We start from the raw sequence: 14,860 nt of genomic DNA on the forward strand, positions 1-14,860 counted from the left end.
AAAAAAAAAAAAAAAAAAAACAAAAACATTAAGACTAAATTTCGATGTACTTGGTTAAAAATTATTTTCAAAACTATGAACAGAATAAAACAAGTTCCTTAAAGGGGTTGAAATATTACAGCCCAACAAAATATGTTTAATGGGTAGTGGATTCTGACAGAATGAACACTTTGGTGAATTTTCTCCTGATAATAATAATTAGTGTGTGAATCTTGCATGTCCTATCCGGCATTGTGTGTGAATAACTTGATCCCAACAATTTTTAAAAGGGAATTAACCACTGTTTAAGCACTAATCCAATTCCAATTGCCATTTGTTTTTCGTGTATGCATTTCATGTTGGTCTCAGGTCAGTGATCAGTGAAGATTAAATTATAAAATGTCTGCTTACTCACTATCAGATATTATAAAACTGCCAGGTACCCTTGAGAAAATATAATATTACAATTCTTTGACTCAAGAAATGACAATTTAATCAAGATCTCCACAGTTGTTGGGTGATCCGTTTTTATAGATTCCATAGCTTCATTTTTTTTTAAATTGTCAAATCTTGCACTGGCCTTTCACACATGCATGCAAGAACAGCGATGGTATGATTTCCAACATTTAAAAAAAATACTCAAAGAAAAAAAAAACTAAACAATATAACAAAAATATTCACATATTAGGAGACTCATCAGATTTGATTTCATTGATAAAGCACTGGTTTTCAGAACTATTTACACCACATACATATATTTCACAGAAAACAATTAATGGAACAATCCATTAATGAAGATAATGCTTGCTATGGATAAGAATAAAGAACTATGACTCGTGGCTAGAATAAAAACAACAATAATATAAGGCCCATTGCCCACTATTGTGGTCCATAAGAAAACTTGCATTAGAAAAAAAAGAAACAAAAAATAGTAAGGAATGTTTAAATAATCCTAGCAAAACATAAAATACAAAAATGGCTTAAAAGTTACTTAAAAAAAAAAAGCATTTGTTTTGTTTTACAAATGTATTATATGAACACAACAGGTGTTCTAGGACAGCATGCATGAATCCAGCATTTGATTTATGATCAGAAATGGGAAACTGATTGTTGCTTGAACAGTTGCAGGAAAGACAAATATTTGCATAGATTTTATAGATTTTTATAGATTCTGTGTTACTTAAACATCCTCATCTATAAAAGGAATGTCAAGGTCTGAAAATCGCCTCTTGCCCTGATTACTTGCAGCAAAGGAGGTGGTGAGGGATTCTAAAATGTCTTGGCTCTGGATGACACACATAGACTGGACTCCATCTCGGCGTGAGGCGGAATGGTTTTGGCTGCGGTCCTCAGCAGGCTTTTTGCACCCTGGTTTAGGATGTGTTGGATCAGGAGGTTTAGCAGAATTCTCTGGCTTGGAGCTCTTAAAAGCAGAGTTTGCTGAAAAATATACATTAGATTAGCAAAAAGGAAGTAAATATATGCAAATAATCAAATACAATCATGTACATTGTGTAATAACAAATACCCATTTTTTATACCTAATAAAAAAAGCAGCAGAGCAAACCCATGGTTAGAGAAATGGCATGTTAAACAACAAGCAGTAAAACAACCAGCTCACCACAAGAGAGGCAAATCCAAGCCTGTCTGGACGCAGAGCCAAGCATAATGTATTTAAAATTTTCTGTACCTCAGTACTGACCTTCCGAGTCCAAACTCACAAAATGATCTTCTAGTAGACTCTCGGAGCTGACCAATGATTCAGAGTCCATGTTCTCAGCATCAGAGCTATCTTGTTCAAACTCAAGCAGTCTGTAGGCCAAATCGCTCCTAAACCACAAGCAGAATTAGTTTTGAACTGTACAATTAGAGCTACTGATAATTCTTAACATCATAAACTTTTATCTGTGTCCCTGGACAAAAGTTGCTTAAAGGAAGTGTATGTAAGATTCTGGCCAAAACTGGTACTGCAATTACTTTCAAATGACTGTAAAGTGGTGTTAAACATACAAAAAAGTTAAACATGCATTTCTCAACTAACTTTTCTTTCTTAAGGGACTCGATCCTCTTCAGCAGGTGGTTTTCAATTTCAAGCCCAGCTCCGTCCATTGAGGAGGCATCCAAATCGAATTTTTGCTGCCCATACATCTAATGGAAAGTGAGATCATGAAATCATGTAAAATGAGAGCCATGAAAAGCACTCTGTTATACCAAAGTGGCTAATTATTAGCCTAGAAATGGCACATACATTTAAGCAATAAGGTACTTGGCTCCATTATAAATACAGTTAGGTACAATGTGTGATAGGGTGTCTGAAACACCTACAGGCAGCTTTGACAATATTCAGAATAGCAGAGCCTTGAGTGGTTTATTGCTTTTAAGAAGTATTAAAGGGTTAGGTCACCCAAAAATGAAATTGATGTCATTAATGACTCACTCTAATGTCGTTCCACACTCGTAAAACCTCTGTTCATCTTCGGAACACAGTTTAAGATTTAATTTATTTTTATATTTTGTCCTGAGAGCGTATGCAAGGGTATGCACACTATACTGTCAATGTCCAGAAAGGGAATAAAAACATCATCAAAGTAGTCCATATGTGACATCAGTTAGTTAATTAGAATCTCTTGAAGCATGGAAAATACATTTTGGTCCAAAAATAACAAAAACTACGACTTTATTCAGCATTGTCTTCTCTTCCGGGTTTGTTTTCAATCCTCAAATAAAGATTCACACGGTTATGAAACAGCATATTAATTGATGATTGGGATCGCCAATGTCACATGATTTCAGCAGTTTGGCAGTTTGACACGCGATCCGATAGCCTGGATGCCAGCCGAACGTAGCCCCGCCCACAAATTTTTTAGGTCGGGCAGTTTGGTCTGGCCTCAATCCATAGAGGAGTAATTATCTCCGAACAGAAACTGTGCAGACCAATGAAATCATCAGGACGGGCTTTAGACGATGACGGACAAATGATCAACAGTAACGTAATCATGCACGTCATCAAAGGGGCTTGGATTATTTGTTTGAATCCTAAACGGAGAGCTTGTTTGTATGCATTCACCATCACAATTTCTCTCAGAAATGATGATCATGTTGGGTAAGTACCAGTGGCGGCTACTGGTCTTTCAGAGAGGGGAAGCTCATTTTCGGCCTACATCATAAAATTGTCTATTTATTTAAAAGTAAATTCTGCCCTATGTTCCTTTTCAAGAAAATGGTCTGTGACCCTGTCGTACCAACTAGGAGTCTTTTCAAGTGACTTGACCAGTGTCCTCTCAATGGCCAGCAGAGCTATAAAAAAAAATTAAACTCTGTAAAACTGAAACAAGGAATGTGGTGTATAATTGTGTGAAATGTATGATAAAAATCAAGCAATTTCGCCAAGCAAATATCAAAGAAATAGGTTGCAGCAGTTTTTATTTCGACTGAACTTGAGAAGATTCCTTATAGTACAGAATCGCTTTCAGTCAAAAGGAGATGCAGATCCTCCAATCATCACGCAGAAGCTCGGAGTCCTGGCCAGCCCACTCCCCAATCACCCCCAGAGACGCTGAGCGTCCGTGGGCGGGACATAATCGCAGCGTTTATCCAATGACCGTCTAGTTTCGAAGCGCTGAAAAAAAACGTTTAAAGCAGCCCCATTGAAGTCAATGGACGCTGGGCTTCAATAGGGAAATGCACTGTGACGCTGCGGGAATGTATGAGAAGGAAATTGAGTCAGCCGACCTGCTATATGTAACTGATTCTGAACAAACTCGTCTTTGAGATGAACGTTTTCTAACGCATTTTTAGTCAATAAAATGTTAATACAATAGTACATATTTTACCATTAATTTTGTGACATTATAAGGGAAGCCGAGCTTCCCTTGCAATCTTAAAGAAATCGCCACTGGAAAGTACTCTGTGTATCATTATATAATTTTTTTACAACACCGGCAAAGACCGTTTATTCCAGCGCGCGTGCAGACAGGGTTGCCAAGTTTTTACAACAAAACCCGCCAACTACTAGCCCTAAACAATAGCTTCTCGGGGGGTTCTCCTGGGAAAAAATGACGTTTGGGGGGTAAAATGTGAGTTATTTTGGCAAGGTTGCCTGCTGAAATTCGCACTCATGGGTCTATATCATATAATAGTCGCTTCAACCCACGGACATAGAAAACAACCTGCGGAAATAAAAAAACGCGGACTTGGCAACACAGTGCAGTTGAGCTCTGTTGACATTTGACAATGCGTCGCTTCATTGTCCTGATTGGTTGTAGCTCTATCCAATTGAGGTCTTTCCTGGTTCGGTTGAAACACGCCCCATAATAACAGCCCAATGGAGCAGTTTCAGACTCATATTCTGACTAGAATTGAGTATGACCACGTCAGGCTAGCGATCCGAATCATGAATCCGAATCTGAAGATGAACGGAGGTCTTACGGGTTTGGAACGACATTAGGGTGAGTCATTAATGACATAAATTTCATTTTTGGGTGAACTAACCCATTAATTGCACAATATTTCTTAAAAACATTGTTTAATTAATTAGATCACTAAATATTTTTCCACTAGAAAATACATTTCCTGACATCTACAAGGTTAAAGGTTAATAATAGGGGTGCAGCCTGTTGATACTGAACAGGTTTAATGTGTATATATGTATAAAGTATATTTCAGAATAATTAGAATACCCATAAGGAACCATAACTTATTCCTATGTCATGATGCTTTTTTTTTTGTTAATGAAAAATACAGTAGAGACAGAAGTATTGTGAAATCTGGATACTATTTAAAATCCCTTTTTTTCCTGTGATGGAAAAGCGCAATTTTCAGTATCATTACTTCAGTCTTCAGTGACACACAGACCTTTAGAAAACATTCTAATAGGCTGATTTGCTGCTCAAGAAACAGTTCTTATTATTGTCAATGTGCTTGATAAATGCTTTTTCAAGATTCTTTGATGAATACAGTTTCAGCTTTTATTTGTAAAGAAACTTAAAATTTTGTAACATCTTTACTGTCCCTTTTGACTAATTTAATGTGTCCTTGCTAATAAAAGTACTACTTTCTTTTTCTTTTTTTATCAAATCTTTTAAATTGTAGTATTTTGCAACCTAGTATGTGAAGCTTCTCTTACCGTGTTCTGTCTCTTGAGCTTGAGCTGTTTAATGGCCATAGCTTCTGCATTTTCCAACTGCTGAATTTCTTCCATTTTCTGATTATAGCACCTTGTTTGCTCATTAATCAGAGTCTCCACACAACTGCACATAAGGTTCATATATAATGCAATGTAGTCAAAAGTTGTTTGCCATGAATAATGTCATTAACAATTTAGCTGCATAGATAATCCCATTAATATTATTTTTTTTAGTTCTTTTCCTATCTTGAAAATCTACCACCAGTATCAAGTCAAACCAGACAAACAAGCTTGTTATAAACAAAGGCGGCAAATAAACCAAAACGATTCTCACAGAGTGGTCTTGTTTATATCCTTCATACTCAGGAGAGGGTCAGAAGAATCTGGGCAGCGTAGAATGCAAGGCGCAAACACGATCGCCAAAGCATTAGCTGACATTCGATTGTGAGCTTCCTCTTTCACCACTCTGAATATAAAAAGAAGTTTAAGAGGTGAAGCAATACACAAGATGTCTAATATTCACCCCAGTTATATGCAATGGTTCCTTACTTCACAAGATGAAAAATAAGCCTTTCGAGAGTAGAGAAGTTTGAGGGAGGTAGGTCATCTAACTTTCGGTAGATGGCACGCAATCGCTCAGATGATTCTGGCAAATCTGGAGGGGTGAAAAAAACATGCATTTCTTTTTAACACGTTGCATAAATGTTTAGCCTTAACACCCAAATTTGCATGTGGTCTAAAACCTACCCGCAGCATACAGGAAGTCATTGTAGAGACTGTATGTCATAAGTGGGTCGGGTAGTTCCCGTAACCACTGTTTTACCAGGCCGGTGATGGTGTGGATGGGGTAATTGTCAAGACAGACAGTCTGTGGATCTGAGGGGAGAAATCAAAAACCTTCAATGCAAAAAGCAGTTACTATAAATACAGATTTGTCAAAAGTAAAATATATGACAAAGGTCAAATAATTCTGATAATGAGGTGTTAAATCAAATTATACCATTACCTTTCTCTAGTATTTGGTGAAGCTCTTTGGCTCGGCAGGCTGAGCCGGATTTGCGGTAGATGCCTTCTGTGTACAGTCCATTCATTTCGACATGTACCAGCATCTTCTCCATGACAAAGGGCACAGAGTTAGCTGTGCGGGCCAGGGCACAGACAGGTACACCAAAGTGGAGGGTATGCTCACCCTCTTTCTGAAATGGAAACGTACAAATAAACTGTAATTATGTCATCCAACATGTCTATAATTACAGATTAAATGGTCACTATCTACACTCATGTTAGTAAGGTTGTGTAGACGTTTGCAGAATTTTCCCTGTGAATATATAGTGACACATTAATACTGCTCACCTTCCTTGCACACCTTCCTGTGCAATTTATTGTCATCTTGCTAAGACACTTCTTGTGACACACCATTCTACAAGCTGAAACAGAAAGCGGAGAATAAAGTACCTAGGAATCCTTATCAGTTTGCTTTGGTCAGGGAAAAGGATGGATACTTACAGCTACACATAAAGGCTTTTTCCATTCCCCATATGTATGAGCTGCACTGGTCACATGATTGCATAATGGTCACTTGGTATGTGCTAAAAAAGTGACCAAGTGGGCTTCCAGGCTTACAGAGAGAGTAAAAAATTAGTGTTGTATTGGAAGAGGTGCAATAAATATTCTCACATCATACATTATAATTATAACTGTCTCTATGTCATAAAAATAACTTACATATGCAGCTCTTTTAGATTTTCTTCTATTCCTTTCCTTAACCTGAAAATTAGACAGAGGGGCATGCAAGTTTAATTTAAGGATAATTGGTCCCCAGTGAATATGCCAAAAAAAATTAACAATCCTGTTTAACCATTGAAGATTTGAGTAATAGCCAGAATAAAAACAAATAGTTTAATTGTCATAATATTTCACAATATATATATTTTAAATCTATTTAAGATCAAATAATTTAAACTTAAAAAAAAAAACACTTTAGAAACTCCCAAAGTCCTTTTTGGAATTTTGAGGGCCCAGATTCCTTGAGGGTCTGGTGACTTGCCTTACATTTAAAAAAGTATATTTGAGAACAGTTAAGCTTCTGTGGAAATCTTTACAACTTCTTAAGTTACCTTAAAAGGCTCTGCCTCCAGTCGTTTGAGCTCCCCCCTGATAAATCCATCCAGAACTGATTGGAAAAGGTTTACCACCAGCGGCACCTCAGATGCTTTCTTCAGCCCTGCGAGATTGGCTACCTTTACTTGGTAACCTGACATCAGGATCTTGTAGCCGATATTGGGATTCTATAGGGAATAGGAAACTGTCTATTTCAAACATTTGACTTTCAGTGCTTATTATCTACTGCATCTGTGAAACTATGATGAGGACAAGGTAAGAGATGAGCACAGATAAACTTACTGAGATGGAGTACATGCTTTTGATTGTCTCTCTGAACTGCGTGGTGGCTGAGAAGAAGATTTTTTCCGTCTCTGACAGTTCCTTTGTGCGGGTGCTTAGATCATTCATCTGGATTCAACATCACACCAACAATTACTTACTTAAAACTACAAAGTTGATAAGATATGACAATCAATAAACATGACCTACTGGAAACACTTCTAACAAATCCAAATTTAGAATTTAAAAAATGCCTTTAAAAAGCAGATGAATACAAACATCCACACACACCTGATTTCCCAAGAACTCATCCAGGTGGCGAAGTTCATTACTATCAGTGATTTCTCTGTCCAGCGAAGCATTCCACTGTTCCTGAACACGAGTAGCTCGGCTGATTTTAATGGTGGGGGTGCGACGGGTTCCAGGATAAGTGGCTGAGCTCTTGGCACGAGGAGAATGCGAGGAAGAGCCATTGGCTTTTGAAACAAAGGTAAATGAGAGAAAAACAGGCGAGTAATTGCAACTGAAGAATTTACTCAAAATTGGTCTACTATGTACACATTTTTTTCAACATTTCTTGTTTTTATTTTATATATTTATTAAAATATTTATTTAAACAATTGATTGCGTTATTTATTTACTTATTAAAATATTTAAAGAAATAATAGATACTAAGTGAATACATGAAAGAATCAAGTAGGTCTTGGTGAAGAATACAACCTAGCTCCTCTTTTTCTGCCAATGTCTTTGCCATAGTAGTATTCCCATCGTGGGGTGTTATACGCTTCTTAAAATATTTTAGGAATCCCCGCCTACAGGATATTAACAGAACATTTTCATTGAATCCAAATAAAAGCACTTATAAGTATGATACTATATTTAAAACTGATTTTTAAAAAAATCACAAATTATATTCTAGGTAAAAGCTACAATAGTATGGTTCAGCAAGATGACATGCTGATGAGAAAAGACTAAAAATCACCTTTCTGGTGTGCTGAACGTTGCAATTGTTTCCACACTCTGTCTCCTTGGGATACACCCATCAGATTCAACCGGTGACTGGATCTGAAAGACCAAAACAAGTTAGAGACTGAAAATGATTATCGTGAAACTGCAGGGGGAAAAAAATAAGGTAGTTTTTTCAACCAAATCCTGAAGCTTCTGACAATCACTCTAAATCAAACCTACACAAACTAATGATGAGTTTTTAAAACATATATGCCACTTGGTTACCCATAGTCCCACCATGCGTTCATATCAGCAAAACAACCACAGACAGCTAATGAAAAAAGCAAGACCACATTCAAGCGGATGCAAAACAAGTTTAGCTGACAATCATTTAGCAGAAAATGTGTTGCAATCATAAGGTTCACTGATAATGCAGAGAGATTGGGGTTATTTCCTCCCATTTGGGCCACCACCAGCATTAAACCTCCCACACTGCATCCCAAAAGTCCACGTTGACCTTTTTTGCTACGGGTTATAAGGCTTATATTTATTTCAAAATATATTTCAGATTGCTGAACAAAAAATGTCTTGTTAAAGGGTTAGTTCACCCAAAAATGTAAATTATGTCATTAATGACTCACTCTAATGTCGTTCCACACCCATAAGACCTCTGTTCATCATCTGAACAGAGCTTACTATTTTATATTAGTCCGAGAGCTTTTCTGTTTCTTCAATGAAAGTGTATGCACACTATACAGTCCATGTCCAGAAATAATCATCAAAGTAGTCCATATGTGACATCAGTTGGTTAATTAGAATCTCTTGAAGCATCGAAAAAACATTTTGGTCCAAAAATAACAAAAACTACGACTTTATTCAGCATTGTCTTCTCTTCCGTGTTTGTTTTCAATTCGCAAACAAATATTTGAACGGTTATGAATCAGCGTATTGATTCAGAATTCAGATCACCAGTGTCACATGATTTCAGCAGTTTGGCAGTTTGACACGCGATCCGAATCAAGAATCTATACGCTGATTCATAAACATTCGAATCTTTGTTTCCGGATTGAAAACAAACAGGGAAGAGAAGACAATGCTGAATAAAGTCGTTGTTATTTTATGACCAAAATGTATTTTTGATGCTTCAAGAGATTCTAATTAACTAAATGATGTCACATATGGACTACTTTGATGATGTTTTTTATTCCCTTTCTGGACATGGACAGTATAGTGTGCATACACTTTCATTGAAGGAACAGAAAAGCTCTCTGACTAAATATAAAATATCTTAAACTGTGTTCCTGAACGGTCTTACGGTTGTGGAACGACATTAGTGTGAGTCATTAATGACATCATTTAATTTTTTTGGGTGAACTAACCCTTTAAACCTGCACAAATGCTGACAATTATTTTTAGATTAGTTTTTACCAAAGCTCTTCAGAGCCACAGTATCCACAATTGTGAGATCGTTCTCTGTGGTAACAAAAGTAAATAAACTGAAACCTCACAAAAACAGATACTGTGACTGTTAAATCTTGAAGCCAATTTTAAGAAAGTAAATATTACAAAAAAGTTAATAGAAAATAAAATGTGATAATGATTATTACATTCTATCGTATAATATATAAAACCGAATTAATATTATAAAAGACGACTAAATTGCTTATATAATGATTGTTTAAGCCAGAAAAACATCAAAAGCATTGGCCAGTTTTAGGTATATAGTCAAACATATCTGCAACCTAACAACCACAACATTATTCTTCTTACATCCGTTTACTACATTCACTCATTAGCGCGACTAGCAATCGCCTCAGTGTTTGTGTACAACGTGATACAAATGATACAAAAAAGGTCAGAAACCAGCTTCTAGTCAGAAACATCCAAGTATAGGATCAGTCTGGTTTCTAAAGACTAAGTCTCTGAAAAGCTTGACATACACAATATCTAATGTTGATTCTTATGTTATGTTAGCTGATGCGTGCAAAAGCAAGGCCCACAGCAGCTCTTATGGTCCCTTTGTAACTGGGTCTTTTACCACAGTCTCCAGTACCATGGGGATACCAGACTGGTTGGGAGTGGAGGGGCTTATGGGAGGAAGGGGAAAACTCCAGTACTCCATGTCGCTTAGATCCGAAGGATTCAACTTCAGCCCGCTGCGGGGACGTGCTAGCCGGCGCTTGTGTCTGAGATGTTTACGGCTTTGAACCATAACCTATGATGCGTGAACCGGTTTAGGTGGGGAAAAAAAGAGAGACCTGTACCTGCTGATCCAGATATTCATAAACACTGTAAAATAATCTACAACATTCGATGGATTAAAAAGTTTGGGATCTGGAAGATTTAAAAAATATATATATTTAAAGTCTCAACAATGCTGCATTTATTTGATAAAAAAATACAGTACAAATTATTAATATAGTGAAATCTTATTACAATGTGTCCTTGCTAAATAAAAGTATTAATTTCTTTGTTAAAAAAATTCTGACTGACTAACTTTTGAACTGTTATCTGCTCTGGGGGGCAAAAATATGAAAGTAAAAAAAAAAATTGCATAACATTTTACAATTAATAGAAAGTACCTCGTTTTTGGATGAAGAGGCTGAGCTGTCTGACTCTGAAGAACTCATCCTGGACACATTATCCAGGGACTGAGAAATGCCACATTTCCTAACATATAAGAAATGGTATTATGTACTACCAGCCAGTTAATACAGCAAAATAAAATCTGGCATGGTAAAATGTGTGATAATGACAAACTGACTGAAAATGATTACATGGCTGCTTAAAAATAGACAAAAAGACAATAAATCCTGATTACGTTTTCATGTACAATAGTCAAATATACAATTTAGTAGTCATTATAAAAAAATATTTGACCACAGACTAACTAATCTGAGTCAAGCATGGCAGAGAGTGGTACGCAAACAAGTCTTTACTTAAAAATGACCAAAACATAACTTACCGTAAACCCAATGCCCTCTGGCTTTGAAGTCGTAGTATCTCAGCACTGATGTTCTCCGAATGTGCTGCTTCACTGCCCCTCTCCTTCCATTTCTCGGGCTTCTCCTTCAACCTGGATGTCCTGTTGAGGCGTTGTAGGTTTACAGCATTTTGAGTCTCACCAGAACCAGTTTGGCTCATGTTCAGTGGAAGCGACACAGGCCGAGGGAGGCCTGAAGGAGATGGTTGTCTTTCTTTAATGCCAATCTTGCCTTTATCATCTCGAGCAGGTTGCTCCTCTTGGATGCTGAGCTGCTTTGTGATTCTACGAGTAGGTTCTATTGTAACCTTAGGCTTGGTCTCTGTGTTTAACTGCAGGCTCGGTTCCTCCACCTTTTTTAGTTCAGGGGTGCGAGATTCGTCAGGCTTTTGTGGAGGCTGTGGTTTTGGCTGACTTGGCTTTTTTTCCTCTGTCTTGTTCAAATCGCCCAGTTCTATTTGAGATCTGAAGAAAACAAAACAATCAAAATGACTAATATTGTTTTACCTGAAAGCAAAAAACACCCAAAGGTAACTTACGTCTGTGCTTTCAGTTTTTCTCTCTGCTTCAAATACTCTGTTCTCTGCTTGGACATTCGCCATGCAGCCTGGATCACAGCAGCTGCCCTGCCTCTGTATGTCTCACGCACAAACCGCCATGATCGCTGAGGGATGAATGAGGGAAAATCTGTTTAGGTACATTATCATTTTTTGCTTTTTTTGTAATAATGCAGAGGTCTCAAATATTTTGTTTTGTTTACAACGAAGAGAAAGACTGTAAATTTTAAATGTGTTAAACTTTATGTGTTCTACTGTTAAAAAGCTTGGGCTCGGGTAAGATATTTAAAATGTAAATAAAATAAAAAGTCACTTATGCTCACCAAGGCTGCATTTATTTGATATAAAATACAGTAATATTGTGAAATTTGATTACAATTTATAAGAACTGTTTTCTATTTTAATATATTTTAAAATGTAATCTAACCTGGTGATGGCAAAACTGATTATTCCATGAATCTTATGTCAAATGATCCAATAGAAGTAAATAGAAAATATGTTTTGTGCTTAAGAAGCATGTATTATTATGATCAATGTTGAAAACGGCTTAATATTTTTGAGGAAACCGTGACGCATTTTTCTTTCATTATTCTTTAATAAATAGAAAGTTCAAAAGAACAGCATTTACTTTTGTAACTTTTGGAATAAATTATAAATTTCTCTCTCAAAAAAATAAATTAAAGGTTAGAACATTACTTGAAACTTGTGAAAGGAACCAAGCAAATATACCAAGGTCACAGGTTTTCAGCTAACAAAATGGCTTACATCAAATTGTAATAATTATATTAGAATTGAGACGCACGTTGATCCGGTAAATTGTTTGTAGTCAAGGTTATATAAGATTTTGTAAAGTCCCTAGCCAACCCCATGCTAACCAAACGAAATTGTACCTGTATGGTTATAATTCCATTCCTCTCACGCAGGTATTGTTTCCTCATCAAACAGGCACGGAACCATCTCTGCAGGATGATGATGCGCCGCATCACTTCTTTATGAAGAGCTTCCTGAAGTATTTGTCTCTCTGATTCTTTCAAGAACACCTGTGCACATAGATGAGTGGTCAATTATGGAAAGTTGGATTTGTGGGCATTTCTTCAGTGAAGAGTAAAACTGAAATAAACCTTGGTTCTGCCAATCTGAAAACTGGAACTGGCTAGTCCCATTTTAATCAGCAGTTTGGAAATATCCTCCTGAGGTGTTGATATTTCCTTTGGCAGCAGCACTCTGAACTGAGCTATAAACTCCTGTGATGACAAAGTAAGATTAAACCATTACACGTCTTTATAAAGTAAATAATGAAAGCCATTTGCATTAATTGTCCACCAAATGCACTTTTTTCATATTAACTAATATTAATAGTGGGGCTATCAATCAAATTAAACATCAAATTAAGTATGCACTTATCAAGTAGTCAAATGAATCTAAAAAAATATCAACTTCTATTGAGAAGTCTTCAAATGAGGATGACATTAAGAGCCTTGTTTTTGCAGACCAGTAAAACATCAAATAAGACATTAAAAAAATCAATATATGTCTATTACTGGCATACAGTCCACAGCAATCTATTTGGTAATAACGTCTGTTAATCTTACCTGCATTCCTGCATGTTTGTTTGTTCATTTATTTTAAATTAAATTCATAATTAAGAAATGTACTTAGGGTTCAGAGGAGATTATTTAATGGGTTATTTACCTCATTATTTACCTGTGGGTGTCTCCATTAAATTGACAGTCCTAATTAATACATATTAATTTAAAAAAAATCATATTACATTACCTTGAAGGTGAATTTGGCTCCATAGCCAGATCTCCTAATCCGAACCGTTTGTAGCATGCCTGTGTACCTCAGCTGCTGAAGGACTAGAGCATCATCAAAGTGCATTTCCCTCTGTAAACACATATTAAAAGAACATGATCCATCACCCAATGTACAATAGATTAATCACGAAATGTACAATAGCTCTTCACCATACCTTATCTCCATTTGATCTGATACAGCGGACAAAGAACGGCTCTGCTTTCCTCAGGGTTTCTAACAGCTTGTTAAGAGATGCCTGGACAGTATAAGACATAAAATCATGTGACTCATTGATTTGTCCATCAGCATCCATTAAACCCCTGCAAATCATATCAAAACCTCCCTACAGCTTAGGGGGTCTGAGCCTTTTATCTCATTTACAAGTACCACAAAAGAGGCTTTCACACAGAGATGGAAAAAAACAATCCTGAGCCCTATGACGAAGGAGCATATGCTTTCCACACTCAGATAATAATAATACTGAACCTGGAACTGAGCGCTGATGCTTGGAGGTTTCTTCTTGGTGTGCAGATGGAGCAGGGACCTGGTCGCCCGGTTGTGCTGCGTAAGGCTCATGATGAACTTCAGAGAGTGTGAATCTATGAGATTCTGTATAGAAAACAAAAGAATAACATTTAATGCAATCGCTTTTGTAACATTTCCTGAAGTGGGTCTCACCCATGTACAACTCACCACCTTAATGATAGGGTTTTCTGGGTGGTTGCTAAGGTGTTGCTATGCAGCTGCTTAGTGTTAGCATGTTGCTGTGAGGTTTACTCTTAGATGGTTACAAAACAAGGTATAAAAAAAGTCCAAGTCTCTTATATTCATGTCCCTAAACACATTTTGAGTGTTTTTGCAACGTATACTACCAGGGTCATTCTATGTCAAATCAACCAAATTTTGCAAAATTCCCCGCCTCAAATTATTTTGTTAATATTTTTTTCTGAAGGAAGAAAGACAAACATAAGTATTGATGAAAGCCAAAATATTAAATGTCATGGATGTATACTTACTGAGTAATCCACTATTTTACAGAGGGGGGTCAAAATGACCATTTTGATTCAGAGCTAAATTACAGGGGGGTAA

The 14,860-nt window shown here is 36.6% G+C and overlaps 1 protein-coding gene across 5 annotated transcripts in view; it reads right to left on the reverse strand.

Moving 5' to 3' along the window:
- Nucleotides 1–663: 663 nt before the first annotated feature.
- Nucleotides 664–14,860, reverse strand: part of myo9b (myosin IXb) — a 37,263-nt gene continuing 23,066 nt past the window's right edge. For 3 of the 5 annotated variants that reach the window (XM_067452374.1, XM_067452375.1, XM_067452373.1), the window contains 25 exons: nt 14,258–14,380; nt 13,947–14,027; nt 13,751–13,861; nt 13,096–13,218; nt 12,865–13,014; nt 11,957–12,081; nt 11,400–11,882; nt 11,017–11,104; nt 10,473–10,649; nt 8,469–8,551; nt 8,207–8,298; nt 7,778–7,962; nt 7,508–7,615; nt 7,222–7,392; nt 6,830–6,871; nt 6,611–6,722; nt 6,458–6,531; nt 6,111–6,300; nt 5,852–5,980; nt 5,654–5,759; nt 5,439–5,570; nt 5,105–5,228; nt 2,021–2,127; nt 1,682–1,809; nt 664–1,419 (listed from right to left, as the gene is read on the reverse strand). In XM_067452374.1, coding sequence (XP_067308475.1) covers nt 1,160–1,419; nt 1,682–1,809; nt 2,021–2,127; nt 5,105–5,228; nt 5,439–5,570; nt 5,654–5,759; nt 5,852–5,980; nt 6,111–6,300; nt 6,458–6,531; nt 6,611–6,722; nt 6,830–6,871; nt 7,222–7,392; nt 7,508–7,615; nt 7,778–7,962; nt 8,207–8,298; nt 8,469–8,551; nt 10,473–10,649; nt 11,017–11,104; nt 11,400–11,882; nt 11,957–12,081; nt 12,865–13,014; nt 13,096–13,218; nt 13,751–13,861; nt 13,947–14,027; nt 14,258–14,380 — 3,504 coding nt within the window. In that variant the 3' untranslated portion in view covers nt 664–1,159. Of the gene's footprint in view, nt 1,420–1,669; nt 1,810–2,020; nt 2,128–5,104; nt 5,229–5,438; nt 5,571–5,653; nt 5,760–5,851; nt 5,981–6,110; nt 6,301–6,457; nt 6,532–6,610; nt 6,723–6,829; nt 6,872–7,221; nt 7,393–7,507; nt 7,616–7,777; nt 7,963–8,206; nt 8,299–8,468; nt 8,552–10,472; nt 10,650–11,016; nt 11,105–11,399; nt 11,883–11,956; nt 12,082–12,864; nt 13,015–13,095; nt 13,219–13,750; nt 13,862–13,946; nt 14,028–14,257; nt 14,381–14,860 lie in introns of all 5 variants that reach the window. The other 2 variants (XM_067452377.1, XM_067452376.1) reach the window with 2 other exon arrangements.

The sequence above is a fragment of the Pseudorasbora parva genome, chromosome 9 (genome assembly GCF_024679245.1).
Source record: "Pseudorasbora parva isolate DD20220531a chromosome 9, ASM2467924v1, whole genome shotgun sequence".
Lineage (NCBI taxonomy): Eukaryota > Metazoa > Chordata > Actinopteri > Cypriniformes > Gobionidae > Pseudorasbora > Pseudorasbora parva.